This window comes from Oryctolagus cuniculus, chromosome 6, assembly GCF_051225735.1.
Source record: "Oryctolagus cuniculus isolate XC-2025 breed Fujian yellow rabbit chromosome 6, ASM5122573v1, whole genome shotgun sequence".
In the NCBI taxonomy this organism is placed as follows: domain Eukaryota; kingdom Metazoa; phylum Chordata; class Mammalia; order Lagomorpha; family Leporidae; genus Oryctolagus; species Oryctolagus cuniculus.
Window position 1 is genome coordinate 36,825,561 of NC_142872.1, and position 21,097 is coordinate 36,846,657.

Genomic DNA, 21,097 nt, shown 5'->3' on the forward strand with positions numbered 1-21,097 from the left:
CAACGGCCAGAGCTGCACCAATCCAAAGCCAGAAGCCAGGAGCTTCCTCTGGGTTCTCCATACGGATGCAGTGGCCCAAGGACTTGGCCCATCCTCTAGTGCCTTCCTAGGCCATAGCAGAGAGCTGGATTAGAAGTGGAACAACCAGCACTTGAATCGTCGCCCATATGGGATGCAGGCACTGCAGGAGGCAGCTTTACCTGCTGTGGCACAGCGCAGGCCCCTCTTTTATTTCATATATTAAGTACAAGATTGAAATCATTCTAATTTACAAATTTTAATTCATATATATAATCATGGTTGATCTTTAGCACCACCTAGCTATGAAGAAATTGCTCCTTTTCTTTCCCCTGATTAACATCATTACAAGAGTCCTTCAAAAAGTTCATGGAAAAAAGGAATTAAGAGAAGTTTATTTTGATTCAAAATATTTGGAGATCAATGGGTATGAAGGTTCTTCAAAAACTCCATGGTAATATCTATTAGATGTACTAGGAAATTATGCATGAATTTCAGTTTTTTTCTTGCACAACTAATGAATGATACTCATCTCTGTCTCTCAGATGTGTTCTCCCTCTCTCTTTCTCTCTCTCTCCTTTTCAAATAATTTTTTAAAAAAGAAAAGTATGAAGTAAGCATTAAAAACACCTTAAAATTTATTTGTGTTTCTGAGAGAGAGAGGGAGAGAGAGAAACTCCCATCCATTGGTTCATTCTTCAAACACCCACAACAGCCAGGACTGACCAAGGCTGAAACTGGGATCAGAAACCTCAATCCAGGTCTCCCATGTGGGAGACAGGAACCCAGTTACTTGGGTTCACCCCTGACTCCCAGGACTGAATTAGCAGGAAACTGGAGTCAGAAATTAGAGCTGGGAATTGAACCCAAGCACTCTGATGTGGCCTGGGACGTGAATATATTGTAAATTCTAGGCTCAATGCCTGTTCCCTATTTCTATTTCTTAGTGTAAGCTTGTTTTTTTTTTTTTTCTTTTTCTCAACATCCTAAAGACAAACCACGACTCAGCAATATTCTCAGTTTCCCCAGGAAGGCCTATTCAGTCTCCTCACCTTTAATGTTTCACAGCTTTTATACACTGCAATGTGCAATACAACAAAAGCTTACATATGTTTTTATAAGGATATTTAACAATATTTTTAGCCCTGTTTTGTATCTTGATTATAAACAGCCTCAGAAATAGGATGGGGGCCATCAGTATGGTGCAGTAGGTTAATCATCCACCTGCAGTGCCGGCATCCCATATGGGCGTTGGTTCTAGTCCCGGCTGCTTTACTTCTGATCCAGCTCTCTGCTATGGCCTGGGAAAGCAGTGGAAGATGGCTCAAGTGCTTGGGCCCCTGCACCCATATGGGGGCCCTGGAGGAAGTTCCTGGCTCCTGGCTCCTGGCTTCAGATCAGCTCAGCTCCAGCCATTGCAGCCATTTGGGGAGTAAACTAGAGGATGGAAGACCTTTCTTTGTCTCTCCCTCTCTCTGTCTGTAACTCTACCTTTCAAATAAATAAATAAATCTTTTTTTAAAGGAATACAATAGTAAATATTTACAGATCTGCTCTCAAGACAATTTGGAGTTCATAATGAAAGCTTTATAAATACGAATTTACTGCTACATCTTACCATTTTCCTTTTTACTCTGCATTATTTATATCTCATAATAGGAAGGGTAGACAACTGCTTTAGGAAAATATTTTCTTCATTTTCCAGGAAATGTGCAGTGAATTTCGGGACCAAGTGTGGGGTGGAATGCTCATATGCACCAGGGAGAATGATCCTGTCCGTGGCCCAGATGGCAAAATGTATGGAAACATGTGTACCATGTGTGCCAGTGTGTTGTGAGTATCCCTCCCACTGAATTTCTTCATCCTAAGTCTCAGATTCTTCATACACATGTATTATCGACTATGTCATGGATTGTATGCTAGATAGTTTTAAAAACAGATAAAGAAGACATTAAGTTACATTGAATTACATAGTGTCAGTGTGATTTTCTACTTGGTTATCATTTTATCTTCTGGTTAATTCAAGGAGAAAGTCAAACAGCACTCAGTTTAGTGCTATTGTTTTGTAACACTTAATAACCTTCATTTATAACAGAGAATAGAAGTTTCGTGATTTGAATTAGATCTTGTTGAGCTCTTTCCTGTTTTTGATTTTGTGAATATATTCAGTTGGGAAGAAAGCCAACTGGAAGGAGATGTGTGGGGTAGTACATAATGACTGTTAAAGTAACTTGAGCAGGGTTAGCCTTGTGGCACAGTAGATTAAGCTGTCACTTGCCTCACTGGCATCCCCTATGAGAGCACCAGTTTAGCTCCTGGCTGCTCCACGTCTGATCCAGTTCCCTGCTAGTGCACTTGGGAAGAGAGCGGAAGATGTCCCAAGTACTTGGGTCTCTGTCATGCATATGGGAGACCTGGAGGAAGTTCCTGGATCCTGCTTTGGGACTGGTCACAACATGGCTATTGCAACCATTTGGGAAGTAAACCTGTGTATGGAAAATCTCTCCCCTAACCCCATGCTCTATCTTTCAAGTGAATCTTGGGGCCAGCACTATGGCGCAGTGGGTTAACTCCCTGGCCTGAAGCACTGGCATCGCATGTGGGCGCCGGTTTGAGACCCGGCTGCTCCACTTCCTGTCCAGCTCTCTGTTGTGGCCCAGGAGAGCAGTGGAGGATGGCCCAAGTCCTTGGGCCCCCGCACCCACATGGGAGACCTGGAGGAGGTTTCTGGCTCCTGGCTTCGGATCGGCACAGCTCTGGCTGTTACGGCCATCTGGGGAGTGAACCATCAGATGGAAGACATCTCTCTCTCTCTCTCTCTCTCTCTCTGCCTCTCCTCTCTCTGTGTAACTCTGACTTTCAAATAAACAAATAAATAAATCTTTAAAAAAAAAGAAATCTTAAAAAAATAACTTGGAATAGAGAAATAGAAGTGGTATAGAGAGGATTATATTTATTCTTTCAGGTATATTACTACAGAAAGTAGGAGACATACATACTTTGATAAGTGGTTTAGTGTAAGGTAAAACCTTACGAGGCAGACTCCACTGTAATAGATTTATTAATATACTAAGCCATATAGTTGTTAAGCCAGATCAGGGCCTTCTAGGCCTTTAATTTGAAATGTACTTGGTTAAATTGTGGACAGAACTCAGTCATGTGGGACAGTATAAAAATTGATTTTTCACTTCCTCCAATTCTTAGTCTCCTAATCCTATCTTGAGCTTCACCTTAAAGTAAGTGTTAAGAAAAATATTTACATAATGTCTGTATAAAGAATTGAAATTATTAATTATCTCAGGTCTTAGTCCAACCTTAAGTATATACACATAGTTCCTTAAAAGGAGAGATTGACAGAGCAGGAGAGCAGAATCAACAGTGGCCTGAGATCCAAGAAATCATATTTCTCCCTCACCTTTACTGTGCTAGATATAGGAAGTGCTGAGGATTTTCTAGCACTGATACGCTACAAATCAGTAGAAAATGGCAACCATACAAGGATATTAGGCTTGGCATTAACCTAAAGAAATTCGCTGTTTTATCTTACTGGACTTGAATCACTATTGCATCCAAAACTCAAATTTCAACTTGAACTTTATCTCCATTAAAATAGCATTAAACATTTTTATTTTATGGTGACATGTTGTTTGCATGAGGCTGGGCCTGTTGTCTGATTTGTCATCATCTCTTGCTTTCATCATTGATATGGTAGTTCTTTGGATAGGAAAAAAGTTTCACAATTAAAGGAAATCAAGATAATTGTGGTTTCTTTTAGTTAATTTATTGAAGTAACTGACTTAGGAAAATAAGATCATCCAAGGGCTTTGCACTGATAAAAATGCATGCTTATTTTAATATTTTTTTAGAAGGGAGAATGTAAACTACTGAATTGATCTCCGTTACTGGCCAAAGCAATAGCCCCTCTTGGGCTGGATGAATTTATACTGGACACTGAATCTGACCTCTTCTGTAGAATATCTGCATTCCTTTTAAAAAATGTATTTGGAGGCTGGCGCCACGGCTCACTAGGCTAATCCTCTGCCTTACAGCGCCGGCACACCGGGTTCTAGTCCCGGTTGGGGCACCGGATTCTGTCCTGGTTGCCCCTCTTCCAGGCCAGCTCTCTGCTGTGGCCAGGGAAGTGCAGTGGAGGATGGCCCAAGTGCTTGGGCCCTGCACCCCATGGGAGACCAGGGTAAGTACCTGGCTCCAGCCTTCAGATCAGCGTGGTGCGCCGGCCGCAGCGCACTGGCCGTGGCGGCCATTGGAGGGTGAACCAACGGCAAAGGAAGACCTTTCTGTCTGTCTCTCTCTCTCACTGTCCACTCTGCCTGTCAAAAAAAAAAAAAAATGTATTTTGAAAAAACATGGGGAATTTCTATTTAGCTTCTATCTTACGTTTCTGTTGCAGCAAACTGGAAGAAGAAGAGAAGAAAAATAGTAACAAAGAAGAAAAGGAAAAAGTCAACATTGATAAAGTTAAGAGAGCAGCTGTGCAGGTAATTGTCTCAGATCACCAGAACCACATAAATAGTCAGCGAGCATTCTCCCTACGTAATACTCCTGCTTCCTTCTAATCCAAGTCATCTTAGTGACTTTGCACACAGAGAAAGTGTATTGAGTTGTCTTGTGTAGAGAACACCATTGCCTTATTCACTTCATGCAATTCTAGAGAGAAGAATTCTTCAGAGAATAGAAAAATCCCCCTTTCCCTATTGGCCACATGAATTATATTACTCAGGACGGAGATGTATACAGATCGTCATCTTGCTGTCTAAATACAAATTGGTAGACGCTCATGTTCAGCTTCTCTCAAATTCCTTTTTGAATAATGGTGTCTTAACTTTAAAAAAAATCTAGGGTTTTGTCCCAATTAATTCTCTGTGATGTTAGGGAAAATACTTAAGTATATCTCTGAGCCTTGGGTTTGCTTTCTGTAAAATCACGTGTGGTGATGATAATGGTGATGACTGTGATGGTGACGATTGTTAATTTTTTAGCTGTAGCTACATTCCTCATGATATAAACATTTTCTGGCTTATCTTTACAGTAGCTATCCAAGGTACATATCATTATCTGTATTTTATTGAAGTGGACTTGGAGCTCAGAAAAGAAGTTACAAAATATATATAATTAGTAATATATAATTATATAGTATGGGATATAGATTAATATAAGTATTATAGTATAATATTATAAGTATTATATATTATTTACTACAGATAATTATAATTATATATCATTAGTTACTTAAGAGCTAATTATTAACTACAACTTCTGGCTTTAAGATCCATGATGCACATTAAATTGTATACCCTTCTGCCTTTTTGTAATATTCTTGCAGGCTGTGTCTTAGGCCTTCATTACTCCTTTCCTTTATCCTTTGCCAGTTTGGATGATGTCATTTCCAACTGCTCTTTCTGCTTTTACCTTTGCTGCCTACAATGTACTCTCAAGTCAAAAGAATTATTTTAAAATAAAATGCAAGTCATGTCACCCAGTGGCTTCCCATCTCTCTCAGTTAGAACCAAAGTCCTTCTGTAGGCTTGCAGTATCATACATGGGCTGGCCTCTGTCATTTTCTTTATTCTACACATTGTTCTCCTTATAATAGTTATACTGACTGCCACCTTGTTGCTTCTTGGGTATGCCAAGAATTGATCCTATGACTTTACATCTTGTGGACTCAATAACATTGTGGTTAAAAATTGGACTGTTAACTCAAACCATCAAGGTTCAACCCTTGCTCCATTGCCCTACCAGTAGGGTCTGGTAGTAAACATCTTTGTGTCTTAATTTCTTCTGTTATAAAATAATATTATAACTATATGTATTATTTTTATCAAGTCTCAAGAAATTTACCTATGGGTAATAGCAAAGTGCTTCACATATCTTGAATATTCAATATGTAGTATTATATTTGTTATTGCTAATATTGTTTATCTAATCTAATAATTTAATATATTTATCATATCTAATAATTAACTTCATCTAGTGGGATGCACCACATTGACTAGTTCACCAGTTCTCCCACATGCAATGACATTTACCTTCTCTGTGACTTTAGGCATAGTCAGGGTGTCCCTTTCTTCTATATACCACAAATCTGGCCACTTTTCATGGTTCAGAATCAGTGTTCGTTGATCCCTAAAGAATTTCCTCCTTTGTACACTATACTTTACAACTACATCATTTATTATGCCAGCAATTTTATTTTTAAATTCACCTATTTTTTTTTTTTAAATAAAGAAATGGTAGTCTCCACATCACAGTTCCTTAACTTAATTACATCTGCAAAACCGATTTTGCCATATAAAATAACATATTCACAAGTCCCAAGTATTAGGACTTGAGAATATTTGGGGATGGCGTGGTATTATTCTGCCTAGCACAAATTCCTTTTCCAATTTAAGGCACATAAATTATTCTGTTTCTTTCACAGTGCCTCCGTCAGAATATTATTGAAAGGTTTTCCAGTGAATTGTGCAACAGCAACCTTATGTTGCAAATAATGTGTGAGACCTAGGTCTCTAAAGCATCCTGGCAAGTTCCAATCACCTGCACCACCTTTTCTAAGCAATTATTATAATTAGGGCCATTATGTCATCTTTGCCAAAGGGGCAGTGTTAAAGGTTCCCAGTGTTCAGTTACCCGATTCTCATATCCTCCGTCATTTGGCAGGAGCTGTGCAGTGAATACCGCAACTATATGAGAAATGGACGGCTGCCCTGCACCAGAGAGAATGACCCTATTGAGGGCCTGGATGGGAAAATCCACGGCAATCCCTGCTCCATGTGTGAGGCCTTCTTGTAAGTAGAGCTGCAGCCACTGCTGCTGCTGGCGGTAGGAAATGAGCCTCAAGGAGGCAATCAGGAGAACCTTGAAGATTTTATTCATGATACAGATGATGAAGGCTGTCTTTGCATTAACTTCAGGGATTTAGTGTTGTAAAGCCATATACTTGGTACCGTTTTTTATAGTGCTTCAGTGTTTTGAAATATACTTGAATCACCATGAAAGGAAGTCCGTGTGCTAAGGGTAAATTATCCCAGAGTTAATGACATGGATGGATTAGGACATCTGTTCTCTGCATACATAGATCACTGTCATGAATAACCCAAAGATATAGTCATTGGATATTAATGAATAAACTTAACCTTTGTTACCATCTAACAAATATTTTCATTGCTTTCTGGGGAGAAGACACCATCTTTATTTTCCAAAAAAAATTAGTGAAAATTTTATTTACTGGTTTATTGTTGCATGCATATCTTATTTAAAAAATTAGAAATAAAAATGATACGGTAGGATATGCATTTACCTGTCTTCCCCCAAGCTAATTGGCACAGGCATAGAAGTTATGGGCCATTTCTATCTAAAGAGATTTATCCTTTCAAATAATATGTATTGATTGCTAGAAATGAATCTTCCCTATCTGCTATTTCCTGTATAGCCAGCAAGAAGCCAAAGAAAAAGAAGCCAAAGCCAGAGCAAAAGCTAAAAGAGAAGTCAGCAAGGTAGGTGTCCATGGGTGTTCATCTTACAGTGAAATGATGAGCTTTGCAGCATCACCATGGAAATAACTTGGGAATTACTGAAGGGCCTAGACTGAGGGGGCTCAGGGTTCATTTTGCCCAGCGGTTGAGAAGCTTTTTTCGTAAAGAGCCAGGTAGAAGATAATTCAGGTTTTATGGCCATATAGTTCCTGTCACCACTACTCAGATATTTTACTGAGGCTCTGTTACAACAGTTGGTGGTACAGGACCTCCAAAGTATTCATGGGAAATTTGCATTGCAGAAAATCATATATGGATTTCAAATTTTTTGCACCAAAATAAATGTATCTTTTAATTCCATTTTTCCATGAACATCTTTAAGTACCCTTCTACACAAATCATGGCCAGGACTGTGTTCTCATACTGTTTTATTTACCAGAACTGGTCATTGGCAAAATTTTGTTCATATGCCACAGTTTTCATACACTTGATTTATTCCATTCCCATATTTTAAAGTGAAAATTTAAGATGTCAAGAGGAGGTGGGTATTTGGCAAAGTGGTTAAGATGTAGCTTGGAATGCTCACATACCATATTGGAGAGTCTGAATTGAGTCCTGGCTCTGCTTCCAGCTCTAGCTTCCTGCTAATGCACATGCTGAGAGGCAGTAGGTAACGGCTTAAGTACCCTGGTTTCTGCCACTCATATGGAAGTCCAGGATTGAGTTTATAGCCCTTGCTTTTTGCCTGGCCTACATCTGGTCTTTTCAGTGTTTAGAGAATAAATCTGGATTGAAGATCTCTCTCTCTGTCTGCCTCTCAAAACCATAAAAAATAACTAATAATTAAAAAAATAAATTACACAGAGAAGGAAGAACTTACTTAAAATTAATAGGGATATTAGTATTAGTACCATATATTCATATTATAAAGTTCATACAGTATAAATAATAAGATTTATACCTAGATTTTCTGACACCAAATCCAGCATTCTTGTTTTTTTCTTAACTTTTATTTAATGAATATAAACTTCCAAAGTACAGCTTATGGATTACAATGGCTTCCCCCCCATAACGTCCCTCCCACCCGCAACCCTCCCCTTTCCCACTCCCTCTCCCCTTTCATTCACATCAAATTTCATTTTCGATTCTCTTTATATACAGAAGATCAGTTTAGCATACATTAAGTAAAGATTTCAACAGTTTGCTCCCACACAGAAACATAAAGTGAAAAATACTGTTTGAGTACTAGTTATAGCATTAAATCTCAATGTACAGCACACTAAGGACAGAGATCCTACATGAGGAGTAAGTGCACAGTGACTCCTGTTGTTGACTTAACAAATTGACACTCTTGTTTATGGCATCAGTAATCACCCTAGGCTCTTGTCATGAGCTGCCAAGGCTATGGAAGCCCCCTGAGTTCACCGACTCTGATCATATTTAGACAAGGCCGTGGTCAAAGTGGAAGTTCTCCCCTCCCTTCAGAGAAAGGTACCTCCTTCTTCATTCTTTCCACTGGGATCTCACTCGTGGAGATCTTTCATTTAGGTTTTTTTTTTTTTTTCCCCCAGAGTGTCTTGGCTTTCCATGCCTGAAATACTCTCATGGGCTTTTGAGCCGGATCCACATGCCTTAAGGGCTAATTCTGAGGCCAGAGTGCTATTTAGGACATCTGCCATTCTATGATTCTGCTGTGTATCTCGCTTCCCATGTTGGATCGTTCTCTCCCTTTTTTATTCCATTGGTTATATTTGCAGACACTAGTCTTGTTTATGTGATCCCTTTGACTCTTAGTCCTATCATTATGATCAATTGTGAACAGAAATTGATCACTGGGACTAGTGAGATGGCATTGGTCCATGCCACTTTGATGGGCAAATCCAGCATTCTTTTAACATACTATGTGTATTTGTTTATCCTAAGTGGTCAAACTAGTTGTAGGTTCCTTGTTTTTATATTTGATTATTTTCAGGTGTCAGACTAGGGGAGAAAAACTAAAAATTAGTGTTCTCAAATGATATTTTCTTGAGTTCAGAAAGACCTATTCTAGGTAGATTGTTATTGGTATAGTTATTTTCCTGCCCCAATCAAAGACTAATGATGATCTCTAAAGAAATATTTCACTTGAAATCTCATCTGATTGGCTTATTTATAATCATGTTGTACAGAATTACAAATATGAATTAAAAATAATACCAGTCGCTGGCGCCGCGGCTCACTAGGCTAATCCTCCGCCTTGCGGCACCAGCACACCGGGTTCTAGTCCCGGTTGGGGCGCCAGATTCTGTCCCGGTTGGGGCGCCAGATTCTGTCCCAGTTGCCCCTCTTCCAGGCCAGCTCCCTGCTGTGGTCCAGGAGTGCAGTGGAGGATGGCCCAAATACTTGGGTCCTGCACCCCATGGGAGACCAGGGTAAGTACCTGGCTCCTGCCTTCAGATCAGCACGGTGCGCCGGCCGCAGCGCGCCGGCCACGGCGGCCATTGGCGGGTGAAACCAACAGCAAAGGAAGACCTTTCTCTCTGTCTCTCTCTTTCTCACTGTCCACTCTGCCTGTCAAAATTATAATAATAATAATAATAATAATAATAATAATACCAGTGGTTTATATGGAAACATACAGGAAAATCTACAGGAATACATCCTTTGGTATGAGACTATTTCCAATTTCATATTAGCTGCTACAGATAAACTCTTCTTTTATATAATTTTTGGAATTCGGCAAATTAGTGAATCTGACAGTGAATCTTGATATATAGACAGAAGACAAAATTCGTTTTGTCATCCTCACTAAATTTTAACTTGAACAAAAGGATTGATGAAAAAACACAAAAGCAATTCTAATTTCCACCAGTAATTAAATCCATGATCTTCAGTGATTTGATTGTTCTCTCTCAATTCTTCAGTTAACTCCAGAGGTAACTATAACACATTTGTGTATATTACCATATTCTCATGTTATTCTCAAAACAATCAGGGACATATGTTGAATACTTAATGCCGTTGCTATTACTATTCAAAATATGTTGCACACATACTATTATTTCCTTATTTCCTTTTATTGCTAAGGTAACTGAAATACAGAAAGGCAATATTCCTCACTTGGTGGCAGAATTAGAATTCTTTTTTTTCACTTTTATTTAATAAATATAAATTTCCAAAGTACAGCTTATGGATTACGATGCCTTTCCCCCCATAACTTCCCTCCCACCCGCAACCCTCCCATCTCCCGCTCCCTCTCCCATTCCATTCACATCAAGATTCATTTTCAATTCTCTTTGTATACAGAAGATCAATTTAGTATATATTAAGTAATGATTTCAACAGTTTGCAACCACACAGAAACATAAAGTGAAAATACTGTTTGAGTACTAGTTACAGCATTAATTCACTTTGAACAACACATTAAGGACAGAGATCCTACATGAGGAGTAAGTGCACAGTGATTCTTGTTGTTGACTTAACAAATTGACACTCTTGTTTATGGCGTCAGTAATCTCCCTAGGCTCTTGTCATGAGTTGCCAAGGCTATGGAGGCCTTTTGAGTTCACTGACTCTGATCATATTTAGACAAGGTCATAGTCAAAGTGGAAGTTCTCCCCTCCCTTCAGAGAAAGGTACCTCCTTTTTTGATGACCCATTCTTTCTACTGGGATCTCACTCGCAGAGATCTTTCATAGTGCTGTTTAGGACATCTGCCATTCTGAGTCTCCTGTGTATCCCACTTCCCATGTTGGATTATTCTCTCTCTTTTTTTTAATTCTATCGGTTAGTATTTTCAGACTAGTCTTGTTTATGTGATCCCTTTGACTCTTAGACCTATCATTATGATCAATTGTGAACTGAAATTGATCACTTGGACTAGTGAGATGGCATTGGTACATGCCACCTTGATGGGATTGAATTGGAATCCCCAGGCACATTTCTAACTCTACCATTTGGGGCAAGTCAGCTTGAGCTTGTCCCAAATTGTATATCTTCTCCCTCTCTTATTCCCACTCTTATATTTAACAGAGATCACTTTTCAGTTAAATAAACACCTAAGAATAATTGTGTGTTAATTACAGAGTTCAACCAATAGTATTAAGTAGAACAAAAGAACATACTAAAAGGGATAAAGTATTAAGTTGTACATCAACAATCAGGACAAGGGCTGATCAAGTCATTGTTTCTCATAGTGTCCATTTCACTTCAACAGGTTTCCTTTTTGGTGCTCGGTTAGTTGTCACCGATCAGGGAGAACGTATTATATTTGTCCCTTTGGGACTGGCTTATTTCACTGAGCATAATGTTTTCCAGATTCCTCCATTTTGTTGCAAATGACCGGATTTCATTGTTGTTTTTTTTTACTGCTGTATAGTATTCTATAGAGTACATGTCCCATAACTTCTTTATCCAGTCTACTGTTGATGGGCATTTAGGTTGATTCCAGGTCTTAGCTATTGTGAATTGAGCTGCAATAAGCATTAAGGTGTAGACAGCTTCTTTGTTTGCCAATTTAATTTCCTTTGGGTAAAGGTAACTGAAATACAGAAAGGCAGTATTCCTCACTTGGTGGCAGAATTAGAATTCTAACAGTATGCTGTGCTTGCAAACATGCTACTGCTAGTCAGACCATACCTGGGCCATTATGCTGAATTCTTTAGAAAAGGAAGAATCTGCAATGAGAAGTAGTATTGAAGTCATGTTATAAACAAAATAACTGAAGTGGTAGAAGTGGTTGGCTTTTGTGACAGAATATATAGAAATATGAGAGAAAGATAAGAAAACTTTCTCCAAATATCAGAATGAATCTCATATGAAAGAAGAAAAAACTTCTAAGAGAAGTAAAACACCTCCCTTTGTTTGTTAGTGAAAGAATATATTTTCCTGTTCCCATTTTCTGTGACAACTTAGAAAAATAAATGTCTGGAGGATAGATCCTATAGGATTTAGGAGAGTTCTTTTCCAAGATTCCTCGAAAGTGGCATCATGGCTAATTTATGGGAACTGCCTAGTAGAAACTTTTGTCGGGAAGGTAATGTAGTTGTGGTCACTGTAGATATTCCAATAGAGATTGAATGATTTCTTGGCAGGCATGATATGAAGGGGATTAAGGGATAGAATGAATAGTTGGCACAGATAGACTTTGATGTTATAAAAAAACCTGAAGTTGTTTGAATCTATATAATGTGAAGTGTTTTTATTGCATTATAATATAATAAGCAATAAAACTCTAAGCTAGAACTGTGATCGGTCCTCAGAAGACCTAGTTTATTAACACACTTTGGTGTGTAGGTTCAGTCTTGATTTGGAGACAAACTATCAAGAAAAAAAAATCCTTTTTATTTCCTATGTTCTTAGTAGGAATTGAGCAGGACAATTGCCCAAAATTAACCTTCAGGTCATTTTTTTAAATCAGGAACACTTGATTGAAATATAAAAATAACAACTTCCAAAAAAATACCCAAGCTCTTATCACTTTTCCTCCTTTTAGGATGCATGCAATGAATTTCGAAGCCTTTTGCAAAATGGGAAACTTTTCTGCACACGAGAAAATGATCCTGTGCGTGGCCCGGATGGCAAGACCCATGGCAACAAGTGTGCCATGTGTAAGGCAGTCTTGTGAGTGCCCAAACAGCTCCTGCTGCGGGTTGGCAGAGATGGGAGGCAAATAGATGGGAGATGATATGTACCACGTTGGTTTTTTCCTTGTGTATATAAGAAACAAATGATTATCTGTATAGCATTTTGAAGTGAATGTTTCCTTACAAACGTTAGGACTCAACAGTTTTAGAAATAGACAATGTATTACTAGGTTATTACACTCTGTCTTAGCCTAGGAGTAGAGTTTACCAGTAAGTCACAGCATCTTTCTTGATAATATTTTACGACATTTGCTGTCAAGTGGATTCCTTCTCTGGATTGTTTTGAAATTCTCATTGGGAAGAAAGCATGTACTTTCACTGTCTATATAACTCTTCTACTGACATTTTGGAAAATATCACTTTTTTAGAAATGAAAAGTAGCATATAACACAGTTTGGGACTACACCTAAAATATTTAAGTCACTCAGCAGTGATTTGCTGAATATCTACAATATATAATAATTATACAGAGAGGAGTATTATATACTGTTCTCAGAAACTGTATAGTCTGCCAGTGTTAGCTATGGACATAAGCTAATAAAACACAAAGGAGAAAATGTTAAATGAAAAATAATGCTGTAATATATTATTGATACTTTAGGAAAGAGAGAGCTAATAGAAAGTTTTATATGGGGAATAAAACTGGACCTTGTAATTTGGATCAGATACAGGCATGAAAGGAAGCAATGAGAGAAGAAAAAGGCAGCATAGGTGAATACATTAATTAAGAGACTATATTATGTACAGTAAAGAGAAAGCCATTGAGGTTGGTTAGAACTTTACCAGCTTTGAATGCCAGACCACACATTTCTGTGTGTTGTAGGAAGCTGCTAAAGTTTTTCAGCTAGGAGCGTAAGTGTCAGAAAGAGGTCCTTTTAGGAATATCTGTGTATTAGCAGTGAAAAAGGAGCAAAAATAAGAAAAAGACTAAAACTCAGGATGATGTGTGTCCGTAGAGCAGGGGTAGGCAGTTGTTTTGCATTAATCTAGTGAGAGGTAACTAGAGCAAGGGGAGTAGGATAGAAAGTCAGTAGATGAATGTAGGAGACATTGTGATGGGGAAATCAATGATATGTGGCAGAGCTATGCTAGCTGAAGGGGAGGGGGTGACTAGAGGTGCTTCCAACGATTTATTCTTTGAGAAGGCAGAAATCTAGGAGGAAGAACACATTTGGTAGAGAAAATAGTTATTTTGGGAGCTCTTGGATGTGAAGTATGCTCCTATGAGTAATTATAGCCAGGAATCCCTAGTGAGCATTTATAAAATGCTAATGAATTGCTTACTTTGGCTTGTTTATTAGTTATGTATATGTTGGTTATCTGAGAGCATTTCCAGACAAAGGACTCCACATAACTTTCTTTTAATTTTCAGAGAAGAGGACCTGCAATACATAGACGTTAAGTAGATGCTAGTGAAATTTGCACACATTTAATACGGTTATATGATAAGAAACTCCCAGATGTGCACTCCGCTCTCTTTAAGTTATTATTCCCTATCTCTCACTTTCTCATTTCCAGCCAGAAAGAAGATGAAGAAAGAAAGAAGAAAGAAGAGGACAGTCAGAGAAATTCTGCAGGACATGATTCCAGTGGTGGTGGAGGCGGGAAAGATGAGGTGAGAACCCCTGGTTTCCATAGCCTACGGGAAGGGTGAATGCGGTTTATGCTGTCGGAAAGCATCCCTATAAGAACAGAAGAGCTTTCCTTAAGCGTATACAGGGTAAAATCCAAGCAGTTGTTAGCTTCTCCAAAGCACATTCTGATTTCGTTACACCTGGATAATTAGCAATATGAAGCCTTATCCCAGCCTCCTGACCCCTGTTTTAGTACTCTAGCTCTCAGGTTGGTAATCATTCTCATCATCATCATATAGTCTTCATTTTCTTTCATTATTCTTTATTGTGTTGCATGAAGCCACTCTTTTGAGGTTTCTTTTCCACTGATCTAAAACAGCACAGTATGGTGAGAGAGCAGAGACTTTGTAGTCAGATAATTTGGAAAATAGCCCTGCTAAAGTAGTAGTACTTGAATTGTGAAGCATAGAGTAGATTACATCTCATAGAACTCCAGTTTATGTTAATTAGCAATGAGCAGTGCTCTTAGAGGGATAAAGTGAGAAAAAAAAAAACACAAATATTTTTAGTGCATTTCCTCAGACGTTTTAAAGTGTTATCTTTGCAATATTGCAGGTAAGATCACTGCTTAGGCTTTGAACACAGTATCACAAGATTCTAGCCATCTATTGATCATCTTGCAGCCTTGGATTTTCAAGACCATATGGGTTGCCAGATACGACACAAGCCTAATATTTACCTTTGATAAATTCTAATGTTTTTTGTTTTTTCTATCTTTTCTTTGGTTCTGCGTAAAGAATGAACCTGTTAAGACTTGTTGTCTGTCTTTTCATCATTTTGTCAAGCCTATCTTCCCTGGCATTTTGCATGACTTTGTGCTTTTCCCCAGCACTCTCCTCTTCCCTCCATATGCACACCAGACGCAGCGCATTCCTTTTTTCTATAAAAGGCCAGATAGTAAATACTTGAGGTACTGTGGATCACATAGTATCTCTTACAACTCTTCAGGTCTGCCATTGTTGTGGGAAAGAAGCTATAAATTACATCTAAATAAATGAATGAAGATGTGCTTTGGTAAAACCTTCATAAAAGAACAGACATCAAGAGGGATTTGGCATGTGGGCTGTGGTTTAATCTATGCTGTTAAATACCAGCTTTATGATTTCCCTGTGCAGAGTCTTAACAGCAACATTAGAAGCTATGACAACTGACTCCTTACAAATATAATATAGATAATTCTATCCCCTCTTGGTCTGCAGGTAGCAATCCTTGATACTAAAATTCTTTTTTTAAAAAAGATTTTGTATTTATTTATTTGAGAGGTAGAGCCACAGACAATGAGAGGGGGAGATGGAGAGAGAGGTCCTCCCTCTGTTGGTTCACTCCCCAGATGGCCGCAACAGCCAGAGCTGTGCTGATCTGAAGCCAGGAGCCAGGTGCTTCTTCCTGGTCTCCCATGCGGGTACAGGTACCCAAGGACTTGGGCCATCTTCCACTGCTTTCCCAGGCCATAGCAGAGAGCTGGATTGGAACAGGAGCAGCCAGGAGTAGAATTGGTGCCCATATGGGATGCCAGCACCACAGGTGGAGGATTAACCTACTACGCCACAGCGCCGGCCCCAATACTAAAATTCTTATAAAGGGAGATAACCAAGATCTTTTCTTAGTCAGATTTTTTTTAACAAATTTAATAACAATACAATAGTCAGTATAATATGGGGGACCTATTTTTTTCTCCCTTTTCAGGATCCTTGTGCTGAGTATCGGGAAAACATGAAAAATGGAAAACTCAGTTGTACTCGAGAGAGTGATCCTGTGCGTGATGCTGATGGCAAATCATACAACAATAAGTGTACCATGTGCAAAGAAAAACTGTGAGTCCTTCTGTCAACATGCATGCGTAAAATGCAGTCACGTATTGTTCCTGAATTAGTGGCTATTTTTCATTTACTATGTCTCCCTCCATGAAAATTATTTGTTGGTTACTTCCTAAATATCTCTTCTTATTGCATCCCCTATGGAACAATGAACCACCCAGCAAAGGTAGCACATCAAGTGGCTGATTCCTGCTCTATTTTCTATCATAATCCTATGACATCTAAGTTCTGTTGTAATAGGTAATTGTTTTTAGAACATATCCTGTCCACATCCTAGACGAGTTTGTGTTGGCAGTTTTTGAATGGTTGACTGGCACAGTTTGAGGGCTGGTTTATGAGAACTGGATTGGAGAGCTTTATGACCCAGATCTCAGCTGAGATTCTCAATTTGTGTTGTTGGAGCAAGTGTAACGTAAGTGTTGTTAGTCCTATGTGTAAATTCAGGTCATTCTAGGTCACCTCAAAGAGTATGTTTAGTTCTGAAACCTATCATAATGGTCTTTAGTATTTAGTATTGCTTTTTAGTATTTAGATATATACTTAATAAACTTGTAATATTTCTTCTCAAAACATTCTTCACCTTTCTCCCCCCAGAACAAAAACCAAACAAACAAAAAGCACAATTTGAGGGCAATAGAGCTCAAGAAAAAAAATTTAATCCAAATGCTACATTTTACCTAATGTGAAAAACTGAAGCTGCGTTATTCATGTTGAGTAAGCCTCAGGCTAAAACTGGAATCCAGTTCTTCTGAATACCTACAGGAGATGCAGAGATTTCCTGTGAAAGAGAAGGTTCAGGATACATAAGCCCTCAGGCCCCTTCCAATGCTGAGTATGTGTGAAGACAATAACCAGTGATTTTTTTTTCCTCATCTAGGCAAAGGGAAGCAGAGGAAAAAAATAAGGATTCTAACTTCAGATCAAATGGGACCGGGTCAGGATCAGGAAAGGTGAGCCATTAAGTGGGTTTTGACAAAAAAGGTCTTTCTGAAGGGGAACTCATGGCCTTCAAAATTATGGAAATGCAGTGTCAATATGGTCAACCAGGATCTTGCCTTTAGCAGGCCAAAGGCCATCATTAAGGTGAATATCTCTGATAAAATTCAATGTACAAATCTAATGCCAGATGCTAGTTTAACACTTTACAAAGCACTGTTATAAATAGTGATTTATTTAATTTTCTCAGAGCCTGGTCAATAAAGTTCCTCAAGTATATTAATTTGTCATTGTTACTATAACAAACTAATGCAAGCAATGGCTTACAACAACACAAAGTTATTATCTTAGATTTTGGAAGTTCAGAACTTCTAAGCAGTCTCACTCAAAGCAGGGTGTCAGATTGTGTGCCTCTTTGGAGGACCCAGGGAAGGATATGTTTATTTGCCTTTTCCAGCTAAAAGAGGCCACCAATATCCTTAGTTTGTGGCCATTTTTAAAGCTAACAATAGTCAGTCAAGTTTCTCTTATGCTGTGCCATTCCAGCATGGACTCCTTCATGGATAAGAACCTTTGGACTTACTCCAGTAATACAGGATAACTTCCCCATTTCACATTCATCTGACTAGCAACCTTAGTTCCATATTCACCCATGTTTCCTGCTTGCCATGTAAAGCAACATATTACAGGTTCCAGGAAACAGGAGGTGGATACCTTTGTGAATCATGATTCTGCCTACCACAGACATCAATGCTAGTGGCTGCCTGACTCTTAGATAAAAGTCTTCATATCCTCACGTCCAGTCAATTGCAATGTGAACATAGCATTTCTAATGTAGTCCACTGTCCTTTTCAGGATGTATGTGATGAGTACAGAGGCCAAATGAAAAATGGACAACTTCTCTGCACGCGAGAAAGTGATCCCGTGCGGGGTCCAGATGGCAAGACACATGGCAATAAATGTGCTATGTGTAAGGAAAGGCTGTGAGTATTCTGTAAAAATGGGTTTATATGACAGTGAGTCTTAAAAATATTATTTCTTAAAAATATTATTTCTCATCTGTTTGAGGGAATGACAGTTGTTTTAAATGAGGATCTAGCCATTAATGAGATATTCACTTTGGCTGAAACATTTCTTTCCATCCTTTCTTCTAGGGAAAGGGAAGCAGCTGAAAAAAAAAAGAAAGAGGATGATGACAAGAGAAATGCAGGAGAAAAGAACAATGACAAGCATGTAATATATGTTAGACATACTACTACCTAACTGTGGCTGGTTCGTTGTACAGTTAACTCATTAAACAAGTATTTATGGAATGCTGACTCTGCCCCAATCATTGGGTATCTAATGGTAAACAGGAAAGACATGGTCAGACCTTTCGAAGAAATGCCATGCTATTCAGTGCTCTAAGTGCTACTCAGATACAGTTACTACACACTTAAGAACACTAGTGACAGTTGTCTGATTATTGTGACAATCCAGGGAATTTCATTTGTGAAGTTTTAAAACAAATAAATAATCAGACAAACAGATGCCAAAACAAAAATCAAGTATCAAAAATCTGGGGTTCCAGATGATAAATTCTTGAGTTGGCATTTCAGTGCCACCTTGTGTTCAATTTTGGGCTTCATATAAAATCTCAAGCACTACCCAGAGAATATTACATTACAATCTCTTTTAATCCATCTGTGGACTCCAGTTAGAAAAGCGAAGTGGCAGAATTTTCCCAGGAAGGTATTACTGTTAGTAAGGCAACTTTTCATTAGGCTTACATGAACTAAACTAAGTGAAACATTGATATTATTTAAAAATATTTGGGGAAAATCTATTGCATTTGGTAGATGAATGACTTTGAGAAAATACTTACAACTTCAAATGATCACTATTGGCCACCTATTTAACCTCTTGGTCAATTTATAATCTAATTTTATTTATTTTAGAAATTTCAGGGAAATGATGTAAGCAGGCGGATAGGATCAAATTGATTAGATTCGTAAACTGGAGACCACGTGCCCTGTTCAATCTCACACCACTACTTAACCCCACCTGAACACCCACCTGCCAATCACACTATGTAACCACTCTTCTTTGGGAGTAGATAAAAGGCCTGGAGCATGGTGGGATCTTCCCTTTTTTGATTGTGCACCCTTGTTGTGCCCTTGTTGCCTCAGGGTGAGTGGCCTTCTGGCCACCTGCTCTCTGCTTTCCTGCCTGCATGCTTGTTCCACATGGCACCTACCTGCTCTCTGCCTGGTATGGACCCAACTTAGCTTCTGGACTTCTTTCTCCCCTAATTAAAGCCCCTCACTTCCCTATAAATTTCTCTCAATGAACAAAATTCTTAAAAACTTTAAAAAAATTTCAAACAGGAAAAAAATACTGTATTCATGAGAGTACTTCAGAAAATTCATGGGAAACTGAAATTAAAAGATGAATTTAGGGGAGGTGTTGTGGTGCAATATGTTAAACACTGATTGGGATGCTGACATCCCAAATCATAGTACCTGGGATGAAATTCCAACTCTGCTCTTTCTGATCCAACTTACTGATGTGCCTTGGAGTCAACAAGTTGATGGCCCAAGTACTTGGGTTCCTGCCACCCAAGTGGGAGACCTACATGGAGTTCCTTCCTGGTCTCATCCTGGTCCATCTTCAGCTGTTGCAGGTTTTCAGGGAGTGAACCAGCAGATGATTAGATCTCTCTACCTCTTCGTCTGTTGCTCTGCCAATAGGTACATAGGTAGGTATGTACATAGATACACAGATTCATAGATAGATATAGATAGATTTTTTTAAAAAGATGCTTATTTTGGTGCAAAATTTTTAAAAATATGCATGTTTTTAATATGCATTTCCCATGAACTTTTTGAAGCCCCATCATATGTATGTATATTTATCATATAATATATAATATCAAGACTGTGTGTGTGTGACAGAGAGAGAAAAAAAGGGGAGTGTGTTACAGTGTTATCTATCTATAACTCTCTCTACATATGCACACAAAGTAAAATAGCTTTACAAATTTTCATATTTAATTTTTCCCCAAATCTATACAGTAGACTGTTAGAATTTTATACTTGAGACAAATTCAGTAGAAATTAATTACACACAATAGTAAATAGGAGAGCCAGAGACCAAACATATAATGTACAGGTTGCATTCAGGCAAAGGCTGCTATCATATACCTATATGTAGGTAGTGTTGAGGGCACCTGGAAAATAAAATAATTCTCATACCTTCTAAAAATGACAGCATGTGATATTTTAGCAGGCATTCAGTCTCAAACTAATATTACTATGTTGCAGCTAGGGGCCGGCGCCGTGGCTCACTTGGCTAATCCTCTGCCTGCGGCAATGGCATCCCATATGGGCACCGGGTTCTAGTTTCGGTTGCTCCTCTTCCAGTTAGCTCTCTGCTGTGGCCCGGGAGGGCAGTGGAAGATGGCCCAAGTTCTTGGGCCCTGAACCCGCATGGGAGACCAGGAAGAAGCACCTGGCTCCTGGCTTCAGATCAGCGCAGTGCTGGCCGTGGTGGCCATTTGTGGGGGTTGAAACAATGGAAGGAAGATCTTTCTG

General features: G+C 38.8%; 1 protein-coding gene across 2 annotated transcripts in view; it reads left to right on the forward strand.

The window, feature by feature from the left end:
- SPINK5 (serine peptidase inhibitor Kazal type 5) overlaps positions 1–21,097 on the forward strand; it is a 94,320-nt gene that overhangs the window by 58,364 nt on the left and 14,859 nt on the right. For both annotated transcript variants that reach the window (XM_089336040.1, XM_008255208.5), the window contains exons 17-26: positions 1,724–1,851; positions 4,430–4,517; positions 6,700–6,827; positions 7,472–7,535; positions 12,988–13,115; positions 14,657–14,753; positions 16,459–16,586; positions 17,467–17,539; positions 18,381–18,508; positions 18,680–18,758. In XM_089336040.1, coding sequence (XP_089192166.1) covers positions 1,724–1,851; positions 4,430–4,517; positions 6,700–6,827; positions 7,472–7,535; positions 12,988–13,115; positions 14,657–14,753; positions 16,459–16,586; positions 17,467–17,539; positions 18,381–18,508; positions 18,680–18,758 — 1,041 coding nt within the window. The remainder of the gene's footprint in view (positions 1–1,723; positions 1,852–4,429; positions 4,518–6,699; positions 6,828–7,471; positions 7,536–12,987; positions 13,116–14,656; positions 14,754–16,458; positions 16,587–17,466; positions 17,540–18,380; positions 18,509–18,679; positions 18,759–21,097) is intronic.